General features: G+C 44.9%; 1 protein-coding gene across 2 annotated transcripts in view; it reads left to right on the top strand.

Moving 5' to 3' along the window:
* LOC124306803 (G1/S-specific cyclin-D2) overlaps positions 1-27875 on the top strand; it is a 123162-nt gene that overhangs the window by 68491 nt on the left and 26796 nt on the right. The window contains exon 4 of one of the 2 annotated variants that reach the window (XM_046767836.1): positions 20983-21120. In XM_046767836.1, the coding sequence (XP_046623792.1) occupies positions 21094-21120 (27 nt within the window). In that variant the 5' untranslated portion in view covers positions 20983-21093. Of the gene's footprint in view, positions 1-20982; positions 21121-27875 lie in introns of those variants that run through there. The other variant, XM_046767835.1, reaches the window with a different exon arrangement.

The raw sequence follows: 27875 nt of genomic DNA, 5'->3' as shown, positions 1-27875 counted from the left end.
GAACGTATGGCGAAAACACAATAAAGGCAAAATGTTCGACTTGTCATCAACGTCAAGACGATAGGAAAATGGATGAAAGAAATTTAAGCCCTGCTGCACAAAAGGGATGGGTATCTGTTACTTGAACAGCGACTGTATTGCGATGCTGAACTCAGATACTGGATACCGGCGAAGCCAGAAGATAACACGGGGTATAAATAATCGCAAGAATAAGGTATGAAAATTGATTATCGCGGGATATCTGATTTCGACTTCATACCGTGCGTGAAGGTAAAGTTAGGTGCGAAGCTGCCGTATTAAATGCAGATGTATCATCGGCGAATACCGAAAGCATACATTGCGTAAGAAGAAGTATATCGATGCGAGGAGGAGATCGAGAAGGAAGGAAGAAAGGTGGACGGGGGAAGGACAAAGAGACGAAGATAAGCCCTATCGGGTGGACGGAATCTTCGAAAGAAGTGATCAAAACAAGGCGACGAGTCCGTAACAAGATCGGGGTTCGTAAGAAAAGAACTGACATAACCCAGAGGCGCTTGACCCAGCGCGCCATAAATGCCGCCGCTGAGATGAAACAAGTCCCATGATGCATAGGAGCAAAACATCCAGGTAGTTACGCTAAATACCCCGGATCGATACAAAACCTGATCTGGATTACGTACGTGGTGATTGACAATCATTCGATCGCCGCGATCGGTTGGAAGAGTTTTTCACCGCACCTCCCCAATTTCTTCTTCTCGCCATGGGTTTTTTTATGCCTTTTCTCCGGCAAGTCCGACGGTTCCGCGAACTTCCCGAAACGCGTTTTAATTAGGCGAGCGTGCCTCGCGTCGCTCCTCTATATCCCGGCAGCTCCTCCAGGACCTCTCGTACCTGCCGCACCGCACCGCACTCTCATCCCGCCTCCATCTTCCGCCTGCCTTGCCCCCACGGTCTAACCGCGCGTCCGTGCAGCCGGGAAGGAATGCGGTCCTACGGGCCGACCGGCTTACGGGGTTGTGTGATGGTCCTGCGAGTCCCGGTTGCCGGGCCACCGCCGCCGCACAACGACCGACCAACCATCCAGCCATCTCCAAACACCACGCGGAACAAGAGAGACGGCGAGTCGACGCAGGAGAGGGAGGAGAGTCGGCCGAACGCGCAGGACCTCCCTGGACACGTCGTGGAGGTCCTTCGGGCCCTCCGAACCGGACCCGCCGACTGATTGTCCGGAGAAAATAAAGAGCGCGGGACCCAGACTGCAGGCTCATTTTTCCTCTCCGGCTCGTCAGCCGGGGCCCCGAAATGGAATCATTCTTGTGCCGCCCGTACCAACTGCCGTTGAAATCAGAGATTCCCCTCCGTTGGCGCGTTTTCCGGTCGAGTTCGGCCGCTGTTTATGGGACAGGTCGGAAGTGCGCCCGACAAAGGTCAGCCGATATCAAGGCCGGACGTTCACGGATGAGTTGATACGGTGAGGAGAGGAAAGGCGTTCGTTTGGCCTTAAATTTCTCCCCTCGATACCGAGGGACTGATAACGAAGCAACTCCATTCCGAGCCTATCAAAATATTCCAACGGTTATACACCGCGTGCGCGCGGAGGGCGTAGGTGGTGCAGTGGTGCTGATAGCGGCGCTGCTCTTTCGAATCGCCTCGTTGTGTCCCTCTTCAGTTCTTCCCCTCCTGTCGTCGGCACTCCTCCGCTCTTCGACTTCTCTCTCGATCCATCATTCGGACGGTTTTCCATGACGCCACCGTTTTCTACAAGACCATTCTCAACTACCGACCCCTGTCGCATGTTGTTCACAGACAAATCACGAACGCGTGGGAGAGAACCGTCGCGTAACGGATGTCGAAACGTAAAGTAAAGCGTCGCTTTACCGAACGGTACTCCGAGTTTGCTAATTCCTTTCAGATTTCAACATTTCCTCGACTACGTTTGGAAACCAATTCCATCGGACTGTGGCGCACGTCGATCTTGGGCCTCGGCGCCGTGGCTTACAACATGGCGCCCTCCCTCGAGGAATCGCGTTCTCACGTTTCGCATGTAGGAAAGAGCTGTCGCGAGCTTAATTAAGGACGGACCCGAGACGCGGATTCGCCCTCGAAGCTGACCTTTGTCGTTCTTCGGATCGGCTTCTCCGTTCGCGTCTCCCAGCGACAGCGGCAGTCCGAGTGTACGTGTTCATTCTCCTTTTGTCTTCATCCGCGGCTTCGCTCGCCATGGTGGAGAACTCGAGTTGCTCGAGGCGTACAATTCGCGAAATTGCACGTCTCTCCGTCCCCCGATCCTCCGCCGTCCGTAACAGCAACGAGCATAAACACGCGTCCATGTGTTAGTTTTAGTTGACGACGTGTACATATCGTCGGACTTGCGGCCGGTCAAATGTCCAATTTTCTGTCGTGATTATAAAACTCTCTCGTTAATCACTAAACTGTCGTTCCTTCGCGTTAAACGTTTCACTCCGCGTTCCAATGATGCTGATTGTTTAGCGTTTGTTTCGGGTATTACACTTGTCGCATAGAAATATACGTAGATGTTTAAGTATTTTTGAAGAACGAAGGACTTACGGCAGACATAACCAGGTTTATAATCAGTCAGCGCCGTGAGGTAAATACTTCTTGTGGATTTGTAGGAGGAATTCTACTTCGAAGACCTCGAAGTTACGTGCTACAGTGAAGAACCCCGTGATGCCTGGCATGTGCAGCGATCCCGCGGCAATTTCGAACAAGCCATGTATGGTGGAAGATCTCTACAGGGAAAGGCGTCAATTTACGTAATTCGTTAATACGAGTTTCAACAACCGACTAAACGTCCGGCATATTTATAATTAACAATATAAAATGCAGCGTCTAGGTATACACAAATGAGCTGCATACGGGAGACGGAGTTAATTGCTCAATTCGGAGTATGCAGCAGGAGTAAGGGTGGTGGTGCGACAAGAATTACGTGAAGCAGAAGAAGAAGAAAAAGGATGACGAGGTCTATAAATAGGACGGTGGAAGGGAAACAATTAGTTTGAAAGTAATAAAACTTGTTTAACCGGGGGAGAAGACGCCAATCTAACGAGACCCTAACCCTAACCCTGACGACGACGAAGACGACGACAAGGCGAGGAGATACACGGAACGCGGCTGACGGACCCAGGAGTCAATGAATCTGTTGGCCTTTTCCCATGCTCGACGCACGCGCAACCGCTCAAAACATATCCACAACCATTATCTTAAACTTACAGACGACGTCACGCGTCTTCCACAGGCCGAGTTGATTGTGCCTACCAAAAGCTGACTCATTTCTTCGTGCACGCCGTCTTGCGTACCGTAACGTTTGTGTCTATGCAATAAAACCCAGCCGTCGTTATCCAAATGAGAATATTAATTACAACCTACGCCGCGTTTACTCTTCATACCCCTTCGTTACCTCCGGGAAATGCCGAAAACCGTTACGACCGTTCCTCGTTCAAATCGTTGAGGAAATCGACCACGCGCAGGTTGCGGTGGTGCAGGGTAAAGGTCAGAAACGCGATTCGTGCAATTTGTGAAACTCGGAGGAACGAAAACCTCCGAAACTAGCGTCTACACACCTACGTGAGGAACGTTAGTTCTGCCGGCAGCTCGACGATATTTCTGATCAATAGATAACACGAGTCGACTAAAAAACAAAAAATTCTCGAGTTTCTGTTGAGATAAGTAAATTTCGATTCTATGCATCGAATAAAAATGAAAAACCTTTGTTTATTGCTTATGAATTTTGTTTTTATCTTTATTACAGTGATAAATAAGTCTTCAAGTTTTTGTTTGATAGCTAATATGGGTGCCTGTGAGGAAGAAAAGGGAAAACGTTTTCACCAAGATGCGGTGGACTTTATCGTTATTAACGTTATCAGGGGCAGTTTAATGAGAGCACGAGGGGAGATTACGTTTGGGGTTTGATACGAGAAAGTCCGTACGAAAATATAAGAAGTTCGAAAAATATTAATTTTTAAACTTTGTTTATCAATTCTTTTACATTTTCAGTTTAGTATTAATTATTGTTCTTGAACGACACTGATTTAAATGCAAAACCGAAGTCTGTTCAACCGTTATCTACAATAAATGTTTGATAAAATAGGTAATCTTTCTTAAACTCCGAAACATCGTTCTGGTTCCTACAAAAAACAAACTTTATATATTAAAACTATATTTTCATTCACCAGTTACGTAGAAGAAATCGAAATTTTACATCTAGAACCCAGACTCAAAATTCTTACTGACCGGTGCAACTAATGTTGAACACGGTGTATGCGGTTGTCGCAGAAACAAACTTAGCAACGAATGATTGTAATTGATTGCGCTCGGTGGAGGAGGAACGATCATCGACACGGATGAGGAAGACGCACCGCAGCCTTGGTCAATATGAATTTAGGTACATATGCCGCACGAAGTGCCGGCGGTGAGCGAAGGAAGAGACGAGGCTTCAGGTGGTGGTGGTGGGTGATCCTCTCGCAGGGAGCCCGTGGCGAGCGCGACGTCGAGGAACGCACACATGTAACGTATAAGGAGTATCGCGGCAAAGTTCTGATAAAGGCTAAATTACCGACCAGCCGCCCCTTTATTTTTCTTGCCTTTGGGCCACGGAGTTCAATTTGCTCTTTCGTTCCCTCCTCCGTCTCGCTCGCACCTCCGGGACGAAAGCAGCAGACTCATTCCACGTCCGGCTCCCTCGCCTCGTCTTCGGCTCTTTCGACTCCCCGGCCGTCGCGGGAGGGCGGCGGTAACAAGGCGGTGAGACCTTCACGCGCCGAACGTTATGGGTGCCTATGAAGAGGGTATAAGAATTGGACGCATCGAGATACCGCTGCTGACGATGAGCTGCGCGAAACCGGCTGACGAAGAAATATGAGCCCGGCAGGTTTGGGAGTCGGCCACTTTTGGGGGATGATTCTCCTCCGCATTCCGGGAAGTCTGTGCGGGATCCAGGTATAGAAGAACCTCGTGAAAATTGCGTGTTGTACAGTTTTGGTGGGAAAAAATGGTCCGAGATTTTTGAAAAATCACGATTGACGGACCGAAGAAACAATACGCGTTTTTGTTTTCCTCGGGACTTACCGGTGCTTCAACTTTTTTACTTATAGGACAATTTTTATGGCATTCGAGGGGGAACGCGGCGCGTGATATCCTCGTCGGACGAATGGCGGCAGCGGCGGCGGCGGCGCCTGTTTACCCTAGGTCTCAAATATTGAACGTCCACTCGTCGTATAACGTCGTCGTCCCCCGGGGAACGCGATACACGACCAGTGTACATGCGTGCTTAAAATATTTAAAACATTCAGGGAAGATGAAGAAGCAGGAGAAAAGAAATACACGGGGGAAAGGAAGAACCCGGGGATACGAAGTGCAAGGTGGAACCCAACGTACCCGTGCCGACTTACATACGCTTGTCCCAGAATCCCATGGAGACTCCGACTGACGGACACAGGAAAATCAAATATTTGGAACGAACTATACGCGGGGCATGTTTTCAACCTCACGTACGACTTTCACTTTTGAAATAGAAAAACAAAGAATTTCTCTTTACCTTTACTTCAATTTTTACCCTCACGCACAAGCAAAGGTTTTTCGATCTATTTTGTAATATGCTATCACAAGAATTTATTTCCGTCGGTTACACTGTCAACGAAAAAATTATAATACCGTTTGCAAAACGAAATTAAGTATAATACTTGTCGAGGAGACTGAATCAGAGTTTAAATTCGGTTATACAGAAGTAAAGAGCCATATTCTTTGTGATTTCGCCTTCTTTCAATTGAAAATTACGGTGATTTGCAACTACGTTTTGAAAATTTATACGCTTTTCTCAGGAGCTTGCGAAAACTAAGTATATGTTATATGAATATGATGATTTCGACCCGACAAAAATTGAATTTCACTGCAGACACGTGAAACGTTAAAAACGTAGCGCGTGATTCTACAAGTGTTGATCCTTGTCTTATATTCTCCTCCTTCTGGTTTGGAAATCAAGCTAGAGCGTACCTTTAACTCTTGTGTTACGTTCATATTTGACGTCCGAAAATCTGAACATATCAGCCCGTATTACGTACGGTTGGATGGCTCCCTTCAGCTGTTGGGGACATTTCTTTTTGATATTTTCTTTGTTCAATGTCCTCGCGACATTTCTGGCGAATTGGTATTTTTATCAGCAATTTCTGGTGTCTGCTTCTAGTCTGTTGAGCTCGTTACCTATCTCCATTCAGGAGTCATCTTTTACAGATACCTTTAAGTCAAAACTGCGAAATTATCTAGACAGCCTAAGAACTTCTTCCAATTAAATGAAAAGCACTCATGCCTCGTGCCTTATTTCCTATTTCTTTTTTTTTTTTTGATATCCTCTATTTTTTATTAATTCAAATTTATTATATACTTTGTTTCAAATGTTTATATCTTTGATGTACTTTCTCGTACATCGGAGTTGTCCTTGGGGGGCTCATCGCTCCACGACATTGTTAAATAAAAGCCTCTCTCTCTTTCTTTCTAAATTCCTCCTCTCGGTAAATTCCGTCACGGCGAATTAGAAAGTGTATTGGGAGAATTCGAGTAACAATAGCGGTCCGCAAATTAAGGATAGTGTGAGTTAGCCTCGTCGAGTCGCGTACAACGGTACACAACTCGTGTACCGATATTTCCTTCTTTGGGTTTTAACACTTTCAGGGTGTCAGAGAAATCGCCGATAGATTATGGAGGATCGTGGAATAGGTATGCTTGCCTTTCCCACAGTTAAATCCCTCCCAAGGAGTTCTACTATGCAGGGACCAGTCGCCGCGGTTAGTGAAGCGGTCGTCGAAGAAATAAGGGCCCGTTTTTTTCTCGTTCGTTCTTGGAAAATGGCGTTTTCAAGGAGAGGAATGTTTTTCTCCCCTAACGAGCTTTGTCCTTTGCAATAAATTTAAACGCTAAGCGCCGTCTCTGCCTGAGACCTGCAGCCCTTGTCCCGTTTTCTCTCCTTTCGGATTTCACTCAGGTCTTCCATTGTACACTTTCGTCGTCCTCCTTGTACTTTTGTGAAACGTCCGTTCGGTTTTTCCGTTACACGCCTGGGTGTAAAAAGTTTGAAAATTTGCGAAAATCGCGCGTTTCCTGTGCAAATCTGTGCAACGGTGCAAGGTAGCGGTAAACTCGCGGCGATGCTCCGGCGTCGGGTGTATTAAATTCGAAAATACGAGACGCGTCGGCATCTGAATTCCTCCGGAATTTCCCCCCGACGTTGTTTCGGGTGTGGTTCAAGACTCGTTTTCTGGAGTCCCGGAGCGGCCTGTCTGCGCCGAAGAGTACGCGTCGAGGGCAGATTTCTCTCCGGCCACGTCGAATGACAGGAAACACAAAACCTTCGCTCTTCGAGTTCTCGAACTCGGGTGTTTAAAGGGCTGCCTGTTTTCTACACTGTTCCTCGGCCCGATTCTTTCGCTTGGTTAATTCTACATCTTTTTTCGGCGGTACCGTTTAAGGAATCTTCTCACTCGGATTGCAGTGGCGGAAAGTGAGGGGGAGATAAAGCGATCGGAACGCGCCCGCAGACCGGAAGTGGACGTCTTTTTTCCTATCTTTAATCCTCATCCGAAAAAATCGCAGATAAACTCGGACGCTTTCGTTCCATAAATATACAAATAGGTATTACAGTAAACAGATGTATGTATACATACTATGTATACATACGATTGCAGCCTGCAGCGTGTGTTGAGCGAAGTTGTTGACCGCGGTAATATTTCTCTGTTCGTTTTATGGGCAGAATATTTGAAGAATTCCTTTCTCTCTCTCTCTCTCTCTCCCCCCCCCCTTTCCTCCCTTCTTTTTCTTCATTTCTTTTCTGCAACTTTGTATCCTGTCAATTAATATTGACTATATTATACGTGTATATACCGATAAATGTCATTGAAGGCAAAACAAAGTAAAGTTGAATACAGATGGAGGGATAAAAAATATGTTTTATAATAAATTATGGAAATAAAAAGATATCGAGTCGATGATCCGCGTCGTGCAGAACGAGTTTTGCCGCGGAATTAACCTTTCCGTTGGTATTGAATTATATGGTATGTGCTTCGGATCGATCAGTGGCATTTTTTAAACTTGTGAATATGAACCGAGGATTTTTCGCTACACGTGCGCTGCAGCACCGTGAGAATGTTAGTTGCTATTTAAACATTCTTTTCTCGTGTTGTTTTTTTTTTTTTTTTTTAACATACAAAATTGCGGAGGGTTATTAGCGGTCGAAAAGTAGCAATTTCGTCGATCGAACGTCGCGGTTTGTAAATAAAACAGTCGAAAAAAATATAATTAAAAATCAAACTAACCGAAGAAAAAGAGTAAAATTATACAGTCATAAAATAATGAAATTTATAGGTATCTAATACTTTATAATTTTGTATACGCTCCGCTGCTGGCCGGTTGATACATCGACGATGTATAGACGGCCCGTCCTATACTCCATTCTTACACGACATGAGAGAGTTGGGCTTTTTTAAATGCACGGGAACGCAGCGCGTACGTCGGACGCGTTTTGTTCCCTCGAGAAGCCGAGAAGAATGTTTGGGCGTATCAAATGCACTGTCATCTGTTCCATGTCGAGGGGTTTCCGACTCGTTTATCATAGAAATTATAATAAGGTGCACGGTCGTAATTGTTTTTATCTTATTACTCGGAGCCCGTATGCGGCTTGTCACTGTGAGAAAACTTTCAGGTTCGTTATTTATACAGGCATCTTGATTGTAAAATTTTTCCAAAAAATGTTAAAAACGATAGTCCGCTTCTGAATAGTTTGATCTTTTCTTCTTCGTCACCTAGTATCTTCGACCACATTTTTTTTTTTTCGATTTCTTACACCTTTTGGCAAAATTCTACCATCTAGAAGCAGGTTTTAAACTATAATTGCCTTCTAATATCTTAATCGAGCGATTACCGTTGTGCAAATAATGTTATAAGCTACAATGTAACAATATATCTTTACGTGCCAGTCACCGAAAAGGATATACGAAAATTTGTGACGAGCTGAAAAATATTAAATCCTAGGTGATTTTCCGTTAAAGTTCGTCGAATATTACGTTTGCAAATTTGTACATCCATTGCATCAATAATTATTTTACGCTTATATATTATTTCTCCAACATCTGTATTTGACACTGACATAAATTATTGTTTGAACTCTTCTTGGAACGCTCGTAATGTACGTTATAAGTTATATATATATATGTTAGATACGTATACATATGTTACGAAATTGACGTATATTTTAACGAAATAGTTTGAATGCTCGCATAGATATATGCTTACACGATCTGTTGGTATTCAATTAAGCGGAAAGTTGCGCTCGATTTATTTTATGTACAAGCTTAATCGATTCGAAGCTGTCTTAACTGCTAAGTGCGCATATTTATCCTTATTATGTATCGAGCATATACGTATTTTACATATGTGTAACGATTAGCACAAGTTATCTAGACTTTCGTCGAAAATCGTTATGCGATAGGCACGCGCTTGTCGTTTTCCAGCTAATTTTATCATAGTGAAAATATCGTATACATATAACGCACGTACCCACGTATGTAAACAGGAAAACGGTTGATGATACGCAATCGCGAATGAAACTGAGGATCGTTGGATCATAGACGAAGTTCACGACCCGTCGCAATTATTACGTATGACTGTGGCCGTTTACAAAGCACATATATACAGACTGTACAATCAAAGAATTCTGTTTCTTACGCATACGTGACCCTTACATATCATCGTATATTACAAGGATTGTCTCGATTACCTCGATGCACTTGTAGACGATAAATGCTGATCCTTGGATTCATTCGTCTTCGACTCAGCGATTTCTGAAAGCTTCTATTGAGAGAAAAATTGTAGTTATGTAAAGTTAACGCTATAATTTGCAAAATTTGAAATTTCAACTTTCGTCGAGACTCAATGTAAAGTGAGTTCACAATCGCAGCTATTTATTCCGGTAAATAGCCACGGAAGGTTGGCAGAAAAAATTAGGAAAAGCCGAAAACTGAAGTAGACGCTTGTCGAATGAATACGAGAATTTCGTCTGTTGGCCAACGATTGCGCAATTGCCTTGAACCAATTTCTTGTTACCTAATCATTTCACGAGTCACACGATTCTAGCGTGATAATAAGCGTGCATACGTATACATACTATACATACGAACAGACATACCTTTGAAATCTCTCCACAATCATTGCATCTTTGAGAGTGTGCCAACTCCGAAATGCAAACGTGTATATATTATCAACCGTGGGTATAATTGCTAGCAGCTAACGATTTACAACGCAGGTTATAACGCATGAGCTTAACTGTATAGATTTCTTCAACTAGATACGCCTAACCCCCTGCATCATGTATTATGATTAATGACCAGAAGCAAATGTGAACGCATCGGCATTCTTTCGTTGAAATTTAATTATGCCACTTCTTATCGTTCTACACTAATCACGTATCTAATATCGATAACATACCTGTAAGCCTTCTGCACCGTTTGTCATCATTCGCGGTGTATATGAGTTGATATATCTGTATCAACGAAGACCTCTTTTCTTTTCTTCTTTTTTTTTTCTTTATCTACCATTGATTAACGTTCCGTTGGTGGACTTGTATATTTATGTAGGGAATTTTGTCATTTACTGTGACGTAAGATTTTATCACAGGCCGGCATCATTTTTTCATCTAGTCTAGCATTTTGCCAACTCGAAGGATTATAAATCGTTGCAAAGATCGGGGAAATTTGATGTTTATTAAACGCGTAATTGAAACCATACTGTGTAAGAAGAAAAACATTTCCAAGAAACTGATGTCTCGTTGCGACAACGAGCATCGATCTATTTCCGGAAACTGGTAAAACCACCTACCACACTTTTGTACACACGTACAAATACGATTCATCCAACAATCGATACGTCATTCGCTTTTACGATCATTACTCTCGTCGCGAGGTTGACCAAAATATGTCCAAGTTATCTTACACCACCTGTCCGTACCTTATATGAGTTTGCGAACAATTGCATGAAACCAGAATCTCACGGTCCCGCATATTTCTGGACCCGCACGTAAGATCATACGCGCAGATAATTCGACGCCTGATAACGCGAGGCTGTATCAGAAACGTTATGGAATATCTCACGACTTGTGACTAGTGCCGTCGATTTCCGCCGGCGGCGCTGCGTCTCGTCGTTACGTCATTCGACTCCAGCCAGTTGCAAGACTCGCGCGAAAAATTGATAAGTTTGAATTTGAAAGTGATGGAACCGCGCGCGCCGCGCTTGCAAAGTTGTCGGACCGATTCTTTCGCCTCGCCTCCGTTTATCCAATCCCGATATCCAACGCCGCATTCCGCACCGATTGTAACTCGAAATCCCGTTCGCTTCGTTGAGGGGTTCTTGCGGCCGGCTGTATCCCACCTGCGTTGACTCCGTTCACACCTACGAGAGGGTCTGCAGATAAAATTGGGTCTGGGCGCCGCGTCTGAGTTTGCGCGATAAGCGGAAATATACTCGGATAATAAACATGTGCATATATAGTATCCGTACGTACAGCGCATCGCGTTACATATGTCGTAACAATACGTGAAAATGTGCCAGTTTACAAACGTGTTTTAACGAGAGAAAGTGCAACACGATATGCATTAACCTAACGGAGGAAAGTTTATTTTCTTTCTCTTACTTTTTATTCTTCAATGTTACACATTGTAATGTTAAAAAAATGTCGCTCCGTTTGCTTCTACTTCTTTTTTCACGGCTGCTGTTTCTTCGTTCCCTTCTCGTTTTCTAATTTTTTATATCGCCGTTTGGTCTGTCCCCCGCAGTCTTGCGCCGCGCTTCTATTGATAGAAGGAGAGAGAAGGAGACACGGGGTATGCAGAAGAGGATCGAGCATAAAATACTAGCTGGCATGTGCATCGGGCCGGCGACCAATGCCGGCGAGAAGACCAACGCGAAGAGATATTATACACTGTACAGGGGATAAGGAACACGTGTCCAGAGGCTTACTTAGACTGAAATCATGTCTCGAGCTCATTTTCTTATATTTTTCTTTCAATAATATGTCCATATGTATATTACATACAGGCTTGTATTCGAGGCGTAGAGAAGAAGAACGAGGAGAAAAATTTCTCGTTGTGTACGTGCGATGGTTTACGACCATCTTAAATACCTACGTGCGGCTAGGTTTTTATTAAACTTTGAGGAAACTTTTTCACTCGATCCCTCATTTTTTTTTCTCCCATCAGGCCGCGTTTTGTTATTAACGAATCAGAAAAATTGCTCTCAACTTTTACGTGATATTTATTTTTATTTTCTTTTTCCTTTATTTTTCGTTTGTCTTTGGGTAAGCATTCTTTTCTATTCTCAAACTCGAAAATTGTCCACTTACCTACTTGACAAAACAGCCTGTCTTCGATTCGTTCAATTTCTACGTATAAATAACAGATTATACGATGGTTATACAGAGCGCAACTCGATTCAGCTGACTAATAGTATAAGTAAGTGGCGTGTTCGAGGGGTATTCATCACTCGAAACACCCCTTAACCATAGGATAATTCTATACTTTACGTCTATAACAGAAATGATTTCACTCCAGCGTTAATTCTTTCAAAGCCTGACAGGTGAAAATGACCTCTATGCCGGGGGAGCCCGCGCTTACCAATTAACATTCTTCTCCTCCTCCCTCTTCTTCCTCTTCCTTCTTCTTCTTCTTCTTCTAGGGTCTAATTTACCAACTAGAAGCATCTTCTCGGAATCTCCTGTACGTGTATATATATATTATATACACAGCAATACTCAGTAACTCACCACCCGACAGAACTAACCTGCATTTTCATTTTCCTCCCCAACTTCTTCCTTCTTTTCTTTGCATTTCCTCGCAATTGTGAAAAAAAAATTGACAAACTTAATGTGTTTAAGGATATTTTTTTTAACCGAGTATTGGCACTTTTACGTTAATTTCTATTAATAATAATTATAAGCTGCGACGACTTTTCCGAAATTGCGAGTAAACTTTATACCGAGTTTATCGATATGGAGAAAAAAAAAAACAATCCGTATGAGGAAATTTGTAAAAAATAGTTTTCTCTACAATTTTATAAAAATTATACCCCACCCGCGACGATCTCGCAGTATAACCGTACCAAACATTATCTATCTTCGATACTGGAACCCCTCTTATCCTCGTACCGTTCGTCTCTTTCCTTCCTTTTTGCTTTCCTCCAATTCGGAAGTGGAAATTGAGATGAAAATTGGTTCGATTGGTACAGGAATGATAAGATATCGGGCGTGAAAGTGGACGCGATAACCGGCCAGCGCATACATTATATATCCAAATACATACACAAAGAAGGGGGGAAAAAAGAAAGGTACCACCGCGGGGCGCCTTCCTGGGTAGGGCTGAGAAATTCTTCGAGAGGAGGAGATACGGTCAGAATGTCAGAGGCAGAGAGCCGGTATTCCGTCCCTCTCTCCCTCTCTCTCTCTCTCTCTCTCTCTCTCTCTCTCCTCTCGCTGCAGCGCTGCAGCCTGCCGGTGTGCTATGCGGTGCATTCTGTCAAGCGTGAGTCGGGATGCTGCCCCGTCCCATCGACTCCCACCCAAGGCGCATCCATTGACGCCTCGCTTCGCGTTTATGAATGAACCTCCCTTCCTGTTACCCGCTCATCTAGCCGCGTTGCTTCCTCCACGCAACGCGTGTCCTCCTCCGCCATTACGCAACAAGGGCGAGCTTGCAACCTCCCTCTTATTCCCCGGGGCTTTTTTTTGTTGTTAGTTTTTTTGTTCTTCGTTGTTAAAAATTATTGCGAATTCACCGCACATTTGAATGTACGAAAGAGTTCTCGATTCGCGAAATCAGCTTGCAAATTTACAAACTCGGTACAGCTACGCGGATCACTGTGTATTTTAATTTGCCAAACGGTGTTGTAAATTATTAAATTTATGGTGAATTCGCACAAGAATTTTTAACAGTGTACTTTTGTTTTCTACTATTATTTGACATTTCTATCAATCTCGCGTCGTATGACACAATTTCTTTCGTTTGTTTAGATTCCACTTGATTATTATTTCTTTTCAACTCGCACTTGCAGTTATTTGATTCCAATTGCTTGCATATTACGATATGCCCTTCGATTACGCCGTTATTTCTTTTTTTGTTTGTCTTTCTTTTTCATCTTTTATTAAATACACTTGAAAGCAAAGAGGTGTACTGTGTTAATGTACAATGTAACAAAGCCTAAATAGCAGCGGAACAAAGGGGGGAAGGAAACGTACCTACCCGTGAATTTGAGATACGTTGTGTGGGCGTAGAAGGATTTCGTCCCGTCGTCGTTTCTGCAACAGGCGATTATAACTACACTCGCCGCGAAAAACGACACGCCGGATATTACGTCACCGCCCACCGCTAGCGTACATCATACATACAAATTCTCTCCCGCGTTACATTATAATACGTATAGTAGTAGAACCATAATACGCACAACAAATACGCACATGCGTAAAAACACCGTGGACACAAGACTCCAGTCCATTTTATCGTGCAAAAAAATCTCAGACAATGAACCGCAAGTGCATAGATAATAACAAACGTGACCGGAGGGGGGAAATACTTTGAAATAAATATACAAAACGTCCAAGTTTTCGACGAATTAATTGGTGAGCCTCGACTTGTGTATTATTTATTTATTATACGCTTTGAAAAAAATCACCATACTCGTGTGAAAAATCAGGCATAATTGGGCGAAATTAGTCAAACGACAAGGCTGGAGGAACGATGAGTAAAAAATGCGTGAATAATTGTCGGAATTAAAACTTCGTCCGATTAATTACGACAGCTGTGCATAGCGCGAACGTGGATCTGGACGCATGTATTCAACGGCAACTCCGCTGCCATTACATGTAGCGGTAACGGCATGTGTATGTATAATAATACAAGTCGAAATCGTGACCTGAAGATTTGCACATGCTGCTCCGCGTGCGGGCACAAATGTATATGCTATAACGTAATATAAATATTGTCAAATTCGCCACGTCCGGTTGTAAGTTTGAATTCGTAGAACCACGCTGGTCAGTATGCACTTTTACAGGTACGCAAAACCAAGCGTGTTTCACACTCTGGTGTATCGTGTGTTACATGTTAGGTACACGAGTGCCCACGTAAAGGTAAAAGAGACAAAAGTTGCGTTACAAACCACGCTGAAAATATTCAACGTTATTCAATTGAGATACCGTATTAGCTGGATGGATTATGCGTCGAGTTTAAATTTTCCTCGATGTCCAAAAATTTCAGAGGATGAGACGAAGGAGAAAATATCTCCGTTTTTATTATATACAATTACAGTACACGCGGTTCTTTGATTCCTATATATATATATACACTCGACAAAGTTTATAACTTCTCCCTAGCGGTTTATTTCGGACCAGAGAATTTCTAAATCTCCCCGTGGACCTTTACGTTATGTCTCTAGTTGCCGATTAATTCACCACACGATTATGTTGCGGTTTTTTCGACGTTTGATTATGCTTATCTAAATTTCTGCTGCTGCCGCGGTCGCTGGCAGGGCACTGTTATATTTTACATTCGCGGAAGGAAGTCGTTACAGATATACAAGTGGATATTTTACACATAAGTGTACTTACATAATTATAACGCCGAGAATTGCTTACTAAAGTCTGGAATTAGGTCACTTGGATAAATTTCTCATCATTCGGCAACATTTTTTCACAATTTTATCAGAATAAGTTACACTCTTGCATTCGCGTAGTAACGTATAAATACCGTAAGAGGAAAATAATCGTTTATATCGAACATGCTGAGAAATTAAATTACCGCAGGCACAAGGCATAAGTCTCGTATAATTACGGTGATACAAAATTATCATGATAAAATTTACAGCAAGTCAGTGCTAAATAGTCGCGGGAAGTGAGGCAATTAGAAATTTGACGTTCCTGCGACGGATGGTGACCACTTCCTGCTCCGGTGGACTAACCTATTAATCTGTAAACGCTTGCAACAACGTAATCACACAACGTTCGGAGTTTTATCTGGGCGTCGGAAAAGGACTCTGCGGTGTAAAACGTGCATGATAATTACACGCTCAGGTCGACCCATTCTGATATAGGAAACCTATTTTTCTCTCCTAGTTGTTATATTTACACATCTTTTCAGTGCTCCGACCACACTGGCCTCGTTTCGAAAATTACGCGTTTACGTTTGTACTGAAATTTTCTTTTCTCTTCGGGAAACGAGGAGGCTTTCCTTTCGAAGGCCCGAAGAGTGATTTTGCGAAGAAAAAAAAACATACGTTCGTTTTTTTAGTACTCGAAATACATATCTTGAGTATCCTGTGCGGTGTGATCCAATCCTTTCTTCCGTCCCAACATGTCAAGCCCCTAAAAACCGTCGTGGTGAAAAAGTAAATAAACAAATGGACAAAAATGGGTACGAGGATAAAAATGCAGGTGAAAAAAAAAACAAACCAAAAAAGGGTATTTGACGCGGTAGCTGACGGGTATTGAAATACGATCAGATTGTTGATCTGCGGTGTAAGTGTATCACTCGATGCGAGACGGGACCGATGGTATGTGAGGTGAGAGCTGCGGTGTACGTATAACGCGAGTGATACCTGCCTGCGGACTACGGTGTTATTACATGTGCACGCATTTTATTTTACTTAATTTTTTGTTTTTTTTCTCTCTCTCTCCACGAAGAACTTCGCGGGGAAATATATGCAGGCGTAGTGGTACGTGGTCTTGGTAGAGTCAACGTGAAACAATGCGCGTTGTAAGCGAATCCCGGCCGCTTGCGCGAGAAGCGCATATTTCCTAACGTCACACAAGCGCGTTGTTACCGGTGCACGTACGTAGACGTAGGTATACAATATTGTACTGGATGAATTCTCAGCGAGTAAAGAAGCCGATACTTTCAGCGTTGCACCTCTTGACTCCGCGACCCACATCGAAGTCGATAAAAGCTTCGCCGCGCGGCAAAAGGGTGGACGTAGCCTGTGTACTCGCGTGGAACCTTGCGTGGAAACGTACGAAGTCAAAGCGAATTTTAAACACTGACAAATTAGCCCCATTGTGGAGTTAAGGTATCCTATACTTCACCGCGGTCAGGATTCATTCGAGTAATCTTTGCCGCGGCAGCTACTCGCTTCCAGGGCACGTAAGGTACCTTGACTATTTTTACCCAGCTTACCGTATCACTTCAGGACGTACGGAGAATAGATTTATCAAGTGGAAAAGAGAGCCTGTTCAAAACATTCATCCTCTGGGAACGTGGACTCCTGCAGTCTTCGGCATCCGGGGTGAGGTCAACGCTTTACCATCGTCGTCATCTTTCGCTCGCTCGGTTATACCTCAATGAGAGGATAAATCCGTCGAGTCGGATCGACTTGTTTCGATAAACTTGCATCGCACACCGCGCTCGAACGCGATACACGTGCGTACGTGTAATTACACGCAGCGTAAACTTGCGAACGAATCACGAATTTCCGGGATAATCTGATCTGCATAAATCGCGACGAGTGGACCGAACGACCTCAAGAAACAATTAGTTACGTCACACGGCGCTGCTCCTCGGTTGGACGGTGAACGACCGCCGAGGATCGCGTACCACCAAATATCGCAGAATAACGCAGGTATCCAACGCAGGTGGGTGGGTCAAGAATTTCGCATTCTCCGACTGCAGCGCGGCTGGAAGGAGGACGGCAGACGGCACTGCAGACGTCGAAGCGAGTGTGCGTCTTGTGTCCCACACGCACGCCCGGTTAAACTCGGCGAAGGCGGCAGAAACGCGCGTGTGTGCGCGACAAAGATACGCGAATGCGCGCCGGCGTGTGTAAGATAAACAGCACGCGGAGATGCGAGTGTTGCGCGTGTTGCGAGTGTACCTTATACCGGCCATCCTCATCCCCACAACGTCGGCTGCACGTATGCGGGGTCGAGGAAGTAATTCTGGGAAGAGAAGCAAGCTGCAGGCTTCGCTCCCTGCACAGGGTATAAATATGACGTATGTTCGTTCAAACGTGATCCCGGTGAGACTCGGAGGAGCTTTTAATGCGCCCGCATTTCTACGTATCAAAATTTCCTCGCTGTATAATAATCGAGTGCGGCAATGCGAGGAAACGTCGAAACCCTGGCGTGTGTGGTCTGCGAACGATTCTCGTTGTCCCCGCACGCGAGGAGAACGAAACGCCAAAATTTCGCCGTTCGCACGCGGGTCTCTGGTTATACGTGCCGGTGCCGCGTTACCCTGGATATGTGGGTGTATTTAATGCCGCGTATGAGTTTCGCCGCGAGGAACCGCATCTTCTGGGGATCCAGTGCTCCGGTCGTGCTCTCCTTAATCATGCGGGCGTTCAGACTTATCTGCCGCTGCGGGGATCAGACGCCGCGTGGCCAAAGGCCAAATTAATTATTCCTTGTTTTAGACGCCGGGTACGCTGAGTTTTCGGATTATTTACCGAGCCGCGTTCTCGGGCGTGCTTCGCAAAGTGGGAAACATCCCGCTGAGTATTTTCGAAGGAGTGTTCGGTAAGAAGAAAATGAAAGAGCAGATTTTACTAAAAAACTGCAGGAAAAGAGGAACACGTTAGGTTTTTCTTTTTTTTATAAAATATACTTCGCGAGATGGAGAATTTATTCTAGAAACCGTGAAAACCGATGCGTGCAAAGTAAAATCTGCTATATTTATAGTGACAAATATAGTTGACGTGAGTAATCTTTTTTTTTTTTTTTTGTTTTTACCAAAAAACTTGACGTCTTCCTCTTTTCCTGCAGTTTTGAACAAAAATCTGCTCTTTTTCTTCTCGCCGCGTATATCGAGATTCTTTCTACCCTTCGCGAACACAAGCATCTAGGACTAAAGGAGGAAAAGCAAAAGTGAAACCCCCAAGCGAAAGGATCCTTTGAATCCCGAGGTAACCCTGAAGCCGAAACCGAAAGAAACGAAGGAACAGGAAAGGAGTTCTTATTCACTCCTCGCCGGCAGCGACTGGCCCTGACTTCCACTATATCCTCGAACTATGCATGTGATTGGGAAGTTTTCTCATTACGAAAGCGCGGCCTGTCTCATCCCTATCTGGATGGTGGTCCTTTGACGCCCCTTCGACCGATACGTTGAGAAGAATTCTGAGATGATTATCCTCCCGGCGCATTGTGCGCGTGTAGGTGCGTACGGATAGAGTTTAGTTGGGCGTATAGCGCATTGCGTTCTCTCATCTCAGCACCGGCGCTTCGGTGTGTAATAAATCGGACCTTTGAGACCTTTAATAAGGCATCAAATATCGCGCTTTATCACGACGCTGCGGTGAAACATCTCTTCATAGTTCTCGGCTCTCTGCCCTCTTTTTATTCAATCTCGACGCCCTGTAGAAGCTTCAACAATTTTTAATCCCGACGTTGTACCTGCTACGAGAAATCCGTAGGAACACTTTAATAACCGTGTTAGCGGATCTGCGAATCTTTCTGAAATTGCTCTGTCGAAAGCCCGATGAACGCGGTGGTTACCGAAACAACGTATCACTGTACTTCGGTTTTACCTGCTGCTCCATCTTTCCTTCAAGCACCGAACGTGCCAAGGTATCAGTCAGTCGGTTTCTCCTTCTTCCCGCCTGCATTCGCCAGTGCAATCCAAAGAGAGGTAGAGGAGAGGAACGAGGAGGAGAGAGAATCCTCGAGTCGGGGGGTGCGGTGACATCTCTGTAAAGACAACGCGTCGAAGTCGAGGCGTTCCAAGATAGCGTTCGAGAACCAGATTTCTCACCGAATAACCTGGCTGCATCTCAAACAGATGCGCGCGATACAAACCAAAAACTCTTCTCGTCGTTAGCCTTCGAGCTAGGCGCGTTCCTCGCCGCCGTTCTTGAGCCCTTTTTCCCTCTTCGTCTCTCTCTGTCTCTCTACGGCTCACGATTAATAACTAAAGTCATCCCGATTGCTGACGCGCGGTAACCTCTCTGATAGAGACGAGGCCCGTATAGGCCAGGTCAGGACCACGCTGCGTAGGTCAAGATGCACGTCGGTTACACCCACCACCTCGATTCGAAATGAGTACCTTGCTCGTCTTCCCCTCGCCCAACTCCATCCCTCTAATTTTTGTTTCCCTGCTTATCTTTTTACATTTTAATCCTGGTTTTTCTCATCCGTACTCAGCGGGACATTTCATATTCCTCAAACGTATCGTGTCTCATCGTGTAGTGATACTGAAATCTGAATTCCAGTGTTCCGATCGTGATCAGCTTTCGAACCCGCTGTGTTTTCAAAAAAAAAATATTCAGATTCTCTCATTTTTCCAACCCCTGCAGCACCGACCATGTACCTACAAGACAGAATCGCGGAGTTTAACCAATTTGTAGGGAAACGTTCCGATCACTTGAACCTAACGAATGGCTAAATTGTCGAAGCTGTCGACGACGGTACGCGTTGCGGTTTTCGAGCGTCCGTATGTGGTCAAAGTTGCAGATCGAAGTAATTGACAAATTGCACGTCGTACGCTGCACGGAGTGTCATTAGATCAAGGATCGTAGCCTGCCCTGCCTCTTTCCTTGAATATTTTCATCGCGAGACGATGCACGGACACGCAGAGCGCGCCACTTTCCAATTAACATAAAAACCGAACCACGCCTCACGCGCACTCTTTGATATAGGTGATTACTTATCCTTCCTACAATGAATTGAGCGATTACCCCTCTCGGTATATCCTCCAATACATATTTATGAATCATCAGCATTCATGCGTCTCGTTGCTCTCGGCATCAGAATAACTCTGCCGTTTCAATACTCGCGAATCTATTATGTTATTTTCAACAAACGGTCATTTCTGCTCCTCTCTACCGGTATAAGGTACAACTTATCCAATTTAACCTAGACCGGTAGTTGTTACTTCTTGCAGACGATCGCATATTCAGGGCTTAATAAAATTTTGTCCAGCACGTCGAATTATTTCTCATGTAATATCTACTATTTTTTTTTGTTTTTTGTTGTTCCAGTTTTTGCAGAAGGCTCGGGAGGTTGGCAGGTCATTCGGTTTTCGATTTATTATCGCCCTCCTCTTACTTCACCGATCCCAGGAAGAGAAGCACGACCCTAGAGTCCAAGGAATGAGGAAAATTTGGAGAACCCTGCAGGTAAGAGTATACGCGTTTTTTTTTTTTTTTGTTCCCATGCTAAAGTCCCCGGGTTTGCCGGTAACCTGTACAGCGAAGAGATTTGCTAAGCGCATTTCACGCCTCTCAATCTTTCGAGGGTTTCTCCTTTGCGTTCGGCTTCGAAGGTCCTGGATCCTCGATTCTCTTTCGTTTCGCCGCTCGGGCTCCGGGCGCCTAGCGCCATCAGTTTTAAGTCCCTAGTTCCCAGTAGGACTTGTTATTTCTAACCGGCGGATGAGGAAAAATACTAATAATAACAACACGCCCGCAGAGAGTTTCTGCAAAAATCATCTCCGTCCGCCTCCTCTTCAACATTCACGAGATAGGCGGTCCCGATAGTCCCGTTGGTTTGCTTCTACACGAGATCCTGCACCAAGGATCTACGATGCGGTTGGTAAAAATATGACAGGATAGGACGATGATTCTTTAACTTCGCCGACTCGCGGCGTAGGGTTATTCGCCAACATCTCGTCGAAAGAGAAACGAGGATTTACAAGTCGTGCGGTCATGAGAAATGTAACAAGCAAACGTACCTTACGGAAAATACTGCAAGGTTACGATCTTGCCGTGTAATTAGAGCGAACCGATAGTACCCTACATGACCGAACAAAATTAGTGTTCTTCGTCTTTTTCGTTCTTCTTCTCGTTTTTATCCCGCGCATAGTGGAGCACGGCCGCGCTGCCGTAAGGCGCGAGAACATTTAAGATAACAATACACGTACGTAGATACTTTTACAAATAGGGGTAAGAACATTCACTTAAACTTATCTCGAGTCTAACAAGACTCATAAAAATTCCTTTGTACCCGTGCGCGCCGTTCCAGCAGCCCGCAAGAACGGACGAGATAAACTCCCAGCGGAGGTAAGAAGGTACCCTAGGGTTACACGACTGCCTGTACGAAGGTAGGTAGGTTGGTACTCGTCTCTGCGCGCCGCCTCTGCCCGACCTGAACCTTGGAGTCGTCCTCACGCCTACCCAAGTCCGCTGCATTTTTCGTAAATCAGCCGGCGGCAGTGATCGGCCAATTTATTTTGGCGCGCAGCATATGTCGCGAGTCACGATTGCCTGAAAATCGAAGCGTATCGGATGACTTTGAAGGACAGTGTGGAGAAATCAAGTTGACACCCTTCGCGTTTGCACGCGCGTGTACGTGTGTACCTATGTATACAGCGTGTGTGTATTCCTGACACTTTATAGACACAGCGCCGACGTCGTCGTGCCGCGTGGCTGAGAGGCATTTGAGTTATTTGAAGAAAATTTAACGACTATTAATACCGACGACCCTGTATAGACCAACTTTCGAATCTCGATCCCACAGGACTAGCGAGCGAAGTGTATACGTTTTGAAGAATCGAGATTTCAACGACGTCGTCCGTACTGCGTATATTACGTGTGAGCATCTGCCGCACGAAAAGTCGATAAAATTGGTTGTTCAGCCCGGACCGCGGGTGATAAAAATCCTAGCGAGTACGAGAGATCGGGTTAAATCTCGCGGCTGTATCATATTCAGCCGGTTTCCGAATTCCTTTCAAATGTCGTTGGAAAAACTCCGGATTCTCTCGTCCTTTGAGGCTAGGAATTTGGTTAGGAAACGGACGGGTCGCGGAGGGCGACGAGTCGACGGTCGGCGACCTTCGGACGACGAGGACTTCGCTGTCCTCGTCCCGTGGAATACGCAAAAAGTTTCACTCCGGGACGCGAGAGGGGCGAGACACGTATAAAGCTGTATTTGGTCAGAACTACCGACCATGAGACTCGAGTCTTTATAGATTTCAAGGGTGAGAACCATCGCTCTCGTTTACTCGCGACTCGGCTGCAAGATCCGCTTCTCTAGGTTCCCGTCGTTCCGGCTATTTCCAACATCTTCTTCTTCTTCGTCGCGTGGTCCTCATCAAGGATCAGCGAAGGAATCGACCCGTAAATGGATTTCGAGTCACGAAGAAATTAGGGAAGAGGAGATACTGTTCCATATGCTGCGATGTGCGTTGTCGTTTTTTGACGGGTACGCGACGTGCAAAACCCTTCAAGAAGCCGCAGCTGAGACTCGGGGAGATTTAACAATGTGTTTTAATAATTACTAGCTTATACATATATATATGTATATATATATATATATATATATATATGTACGTACCTATGTATAATACTTCCTCGAGTGTAACTCACTTCGCCAGTAAGTTTATAGACACTCCGATGCTGCACGAGCATCATCGTCAAACGCGTTTCTTGTTCTGCAGTCTTTACGACGACGCCTTGATTCCGCGTCATTATTTTACCATTACCCTTTACACCTGCAGTCCATACCTTTAGTGGATGACGATATTAAAGTGTAGCTTAAAGAAGCTTCCGTACAATCGGCACTTGCGTGGAGACAGAAGAGTTTGTCAACGAACTTTTTAACCCTTTTCCGTACATCACACCGTGCGACTAAGAATTATACAAATTTCGGTGCAACCACAGTGTCGTGTTTCTGAAAAATGTGCCAGGAGGAAGTTGACGAACAGTCGGAGAGAATCATGTCGAAATTCCTATAAATTTCAATCGCGACATCCGTTCCCCCGCATTACCGTACCGCAGCGTTCATAATAATTACTCGAGGTTCCGGCAGAACGACGTTAACGCCGAGTAGCGTACCCGTAAGTCCCGTGGGACCGTAGTGAGAATAAGGGGCCTCCAGCTCTGGAAGAGTGACCCCCGGCTCCTCGGGAGGCAAGATGCCGTGACACCGAACAACAACGAGCACAATGACACAGTGGAGTAGATGACGACGAGTACAGAGGTGCTCACGGCGTAAAACGCGAATTGAACGTCTCACTGTTAAACGCAAGCATACGCGTCCACGGTTGCTGGTTACGCAATGCTCGACGATGCCACGTTGACGAGAATCCGATTTACACGGGAAAAGCGACGTATCGCGGCCGGGGAATTGGTCAGCCGAACGACGTCTTTGCGGTCGTTTCGAAAGCAAAAGTATCAACCGATTACAAATTCCAAAAGTCCATCTCTATCGCAACAATTGTCTTGTTTTGCTCCCCAATCGACCGTGGAATGTTGGATTCTCGTTGCCTACAAGCATGCACGCAGGCACGCGCATGTGTCCGTACATCATACTTCTATAAATATCAACAATCGCGATGAAACGGTTCGTGCCCTGTGTGTGAACTTTCCGAAGTCGACAATGTCTCGGTCGTTTCCGAAGCAATGTTGGGGTCAGTGTCAATCGTAAATGTTGACGTTCACTCGCGTCGGACATCAGGATCGGCTGGAATGTCGGTATTTCCTTAACGGAAATTTCCACCGACTGCTTCGCGTGCCTGTATAATCGTGTGCAGTTTGCGAGGCGGTTTTACGTACCGTAGGTTCACCCATACCAACCTACCAACGCGACGTCAACGAATCGGAACAGATCGAGAGAAGGCAGATCCTACGATCGGCTCGATCGGTTATCGCTCGTTGTCAAGGACGCGGAGATATTCCCGAGGTTGAAAAAATTCGTCGCTCCTCGGTTGGCACTGTGTATAAACAAATTCCGGTACAATTATCCATCGATGATCGAGTCTGTCGCCTAGAGCGGAGATCGGTTTACGAACGTGCATCGAAAATTTTCTTATTCCTACGACCTTTATCCGGCAATCGATCCTTTTACGGGAACGCGGATTGGTCGCGAGGAGTAATCTAACGACACTCGTGGGATCGTGACGCTACACAGCGATTGTCCTTCCAACCTTGTCTCTTGTCCACGGTGCGGTTAAGAGTGGTTTGACAAATATACGGAAATAGCACGCTCGGACGGTTTCATCCGCGCAGTCAGCGATACTCTCGGCATTATAAAGCACCGAATTCTCCAGGACCTCGCCGGTTTCTTATATCGCAAACATTATAAATCTCGAGTCTTTCACGGTTTAACGTTCTCGATGTCTGTACGTATAACGGATGTCGGGCGATTGTAGAATGACCTTGGTTAATCCTGATGACACGTACGAATTAACCAATGTTCGGATCGCCGTTCTATTATTCTTGTTAGCTTCGTCGGTGTCGCAAATGTGGAAAGCCTACAAAAGATTTGAATTGAATTTCCTCGAGTAAAAGGGTTGAGATCGTATCGACTTTGGTATATACGGCTGCAGGAATAAATAGAAAAAGAGAGAGGGGAAAAGAGACAGCCGTTACCTGCAGCTCACCTGATAAATAGCGCATGAGTCACGCGGCGACATTGCGACGCGTACATATAAACTGTTCCAAAAATACTGTCCCGAACATTCGTCGTTGCACGATGATACATGTACAAAATGACACGCGTGTGAGCGATGCGAACTCTTGAAGTAAAAAATAAACAAATGATCCGGCAAAGATTGTAAGAAATCTAGTCGAATTTTGTCAAAGATAAGCAAAAACCGTGGGGCATTTTTTCAACGAAACACATCCATCTACGAGCCTCGATTGTAAATTTGGCCGAGTGTTACATCGTCCGTGCAGCCATTGCGCGTATAAATTCGCACGTGTAAGTTGCTTCGTGGCGGTAGGCGGAAAACGCCACGAACGATCCTATTTCGGACTGATGACGTAACGGGCAACTTTTGAGTAAACCTGGGAGGCTCAATCCCCGGTAATTTTCGGGGGCGTACGTGAGTCCGCGGTCGTTGTTCCATTCGCGAGATATAAATCAGCGTTTCGTGCAGCCCCGCTGATAATTTCGGATATTTCACAATCAGTGATTTGAAAATAAAATGTTTTTTCTCTATCTTTCTTTCTTTTTTTTTTTTTTTTATCATCTTTATTTCCGAACGGTCATAAATTTTTATGAAAAACTGCTGCCGGTCGGTGCAGAAGATCCCTAACGTACCGGCGACTTTACAGGTACAGCTGCATCGTAGAAACGGGCCCCACCCGCAGATCTGTGCGTGTGTCATTTTATTGTGTCATCCTGCACCTGAGAGAAAGAGAGAGAGAGAACTGTAAAACCGATCACTGCTCGGTACGTGCGCACCTATTTTGCTAGGTATGTAGAATTTACATGGGTGGGTGGGTAGGTGTTAGTCGGTGCAGAGCGCAGATCGTTTCCTGCATATGTATTGTACGAAGAGATATGTTACACGTGTGCATGCCTCGCCGCCTATTCGCGCTCGCGATATAACGTGTGTGTTACTCTATCTCTCTCTCTCTCCCTCTCTCTCTCATGTATGCGCCAAATTGAGGAGCTCGCGAGATCCGAGGCTTACATAATTGTATTACAAGAACCGTGATGTATGGATACAGATTACATTGTATAATATGGCACAAACAAAAAATGACATTTGCGATCATTTAGTCGCCTGTAGATGCGTGTGTGCAAGATGGCACGGAATATAGTATACGGTACATATACAACTACATAAAGGTTTTTATATTCAATAATAAAACTTACTTTGTGTGGTTTCTGTCTCTTTTTCCTTTTTTTTTTTTCTTATCACGGTTTTTTGATTTTGCCACACATCGACGCGATCCGTCGAAACAATAAGCTCGTCAGCTTGCACGGAACAATTTTTGTTTCACCATATCCGTATCACTCACCTAAATCGAGAGCAACCGATCAATTCTCTCGGCGGTGTTACGCTGGTCATTGTCGATCACGCCTGCAGTGAATGCTGCAGGATTGAGAATATTTCGCTATTGATATGGGGGGGAAATACTTACCTATCGATATTTTACTTTTCGGGAATGATATTTCCGGTTTTCGGGAAGCGATCGGTATTTCTTAAAATCACAATATATACCGAGTATGACATAGAGACAAGTATGGATATCCAAAGTGTGCAGAAGACAAAAATAAAATCATTTCAGGCGTCTTCATCTTCGAGAGAAATAGAAAAATGCTGGCAAACTCGATACGTATTAATGTCTATGTATGTACACAAGTATATACACATGTATGAATAACGCATAACGTACATAGATATAATAAGACGTACGTGGCATGCGCCGATGACGTAAGAGACCGTGCCACGTTGTATCGTACAACCGAATGTATGTACATAGGTATTCGTATATATGTGTATATTTATATGTATATGCATATGTACGTACATGTATAAGGCACATGCACATTTGCCCGCACGATATTATACGCGCAACAAGCCCGTGGCCGGTGTAATAATTTTCTGGTGTGAACGGCCTGTGCCCTTGAGGCATGCTGCACGCCCCGCGGTCGGCGGGAGATTCAAACCTCGACACGGAGAGTCGAGGCGACGAAAGTAACGGAGGCTCGGCGATTACCGACGACTTGGAAATTGAAAGGATATCGAAAAGCGATCAAGGGTTTTACAGTACGAGATTCTCTCCTGTGAAACACGTCAAATTCATGCAACGTCGATCGATACGTTGGGTGGAGATTAAGTACAATTCGGGCGCGGATTCGCGTCTGTATCTTCAAAGAGGAAGAAATAAAGAAAGATAAAGAAAAAAAAAGCAGAGGAAACGAAGTAACGGAGGCGGATTGATAGAACGTTCGGGACCAATTAGCGTGTCGGGGAATTGGTTATAGGAATAAGAGAGGCGACGATTTCGTTCCTTCTTTCCTCACTCCACGTCTATCTCTACATCTATCCATCTCTATCTATCTCTCTCTCTCTCTCTCCTCACGGCGCTGCTTTCTCGGGCAACCAGCAGCGTCGATGCACGACGACGCCCCTCGTCCTGAATGCGTCCCCCGGGTCGGCGCCAAGGTCCAGGGCGGAACTCGACCACCCGCATCAGCC

Source organism: Neodiprion virginianus, chromosome 6 (assembly GCF_021901495.1).
Source record: "Neodiprion virginianus isolate iyNeoVirg1 chromosome 6, iyNeoVirg1.1, whole genome shotgun sequence".
Classification (NCBI taxonomy): domain Eukaryota; kingdom Metazoa; phylum Arthropoda; class Insecta; order Hymenoptera; family Diprionidae; genus Neodiprion; species Neodiprion virginianus.
This window is presented reverse-complemented; position numbering and strand designations above follow the sequence as displayed.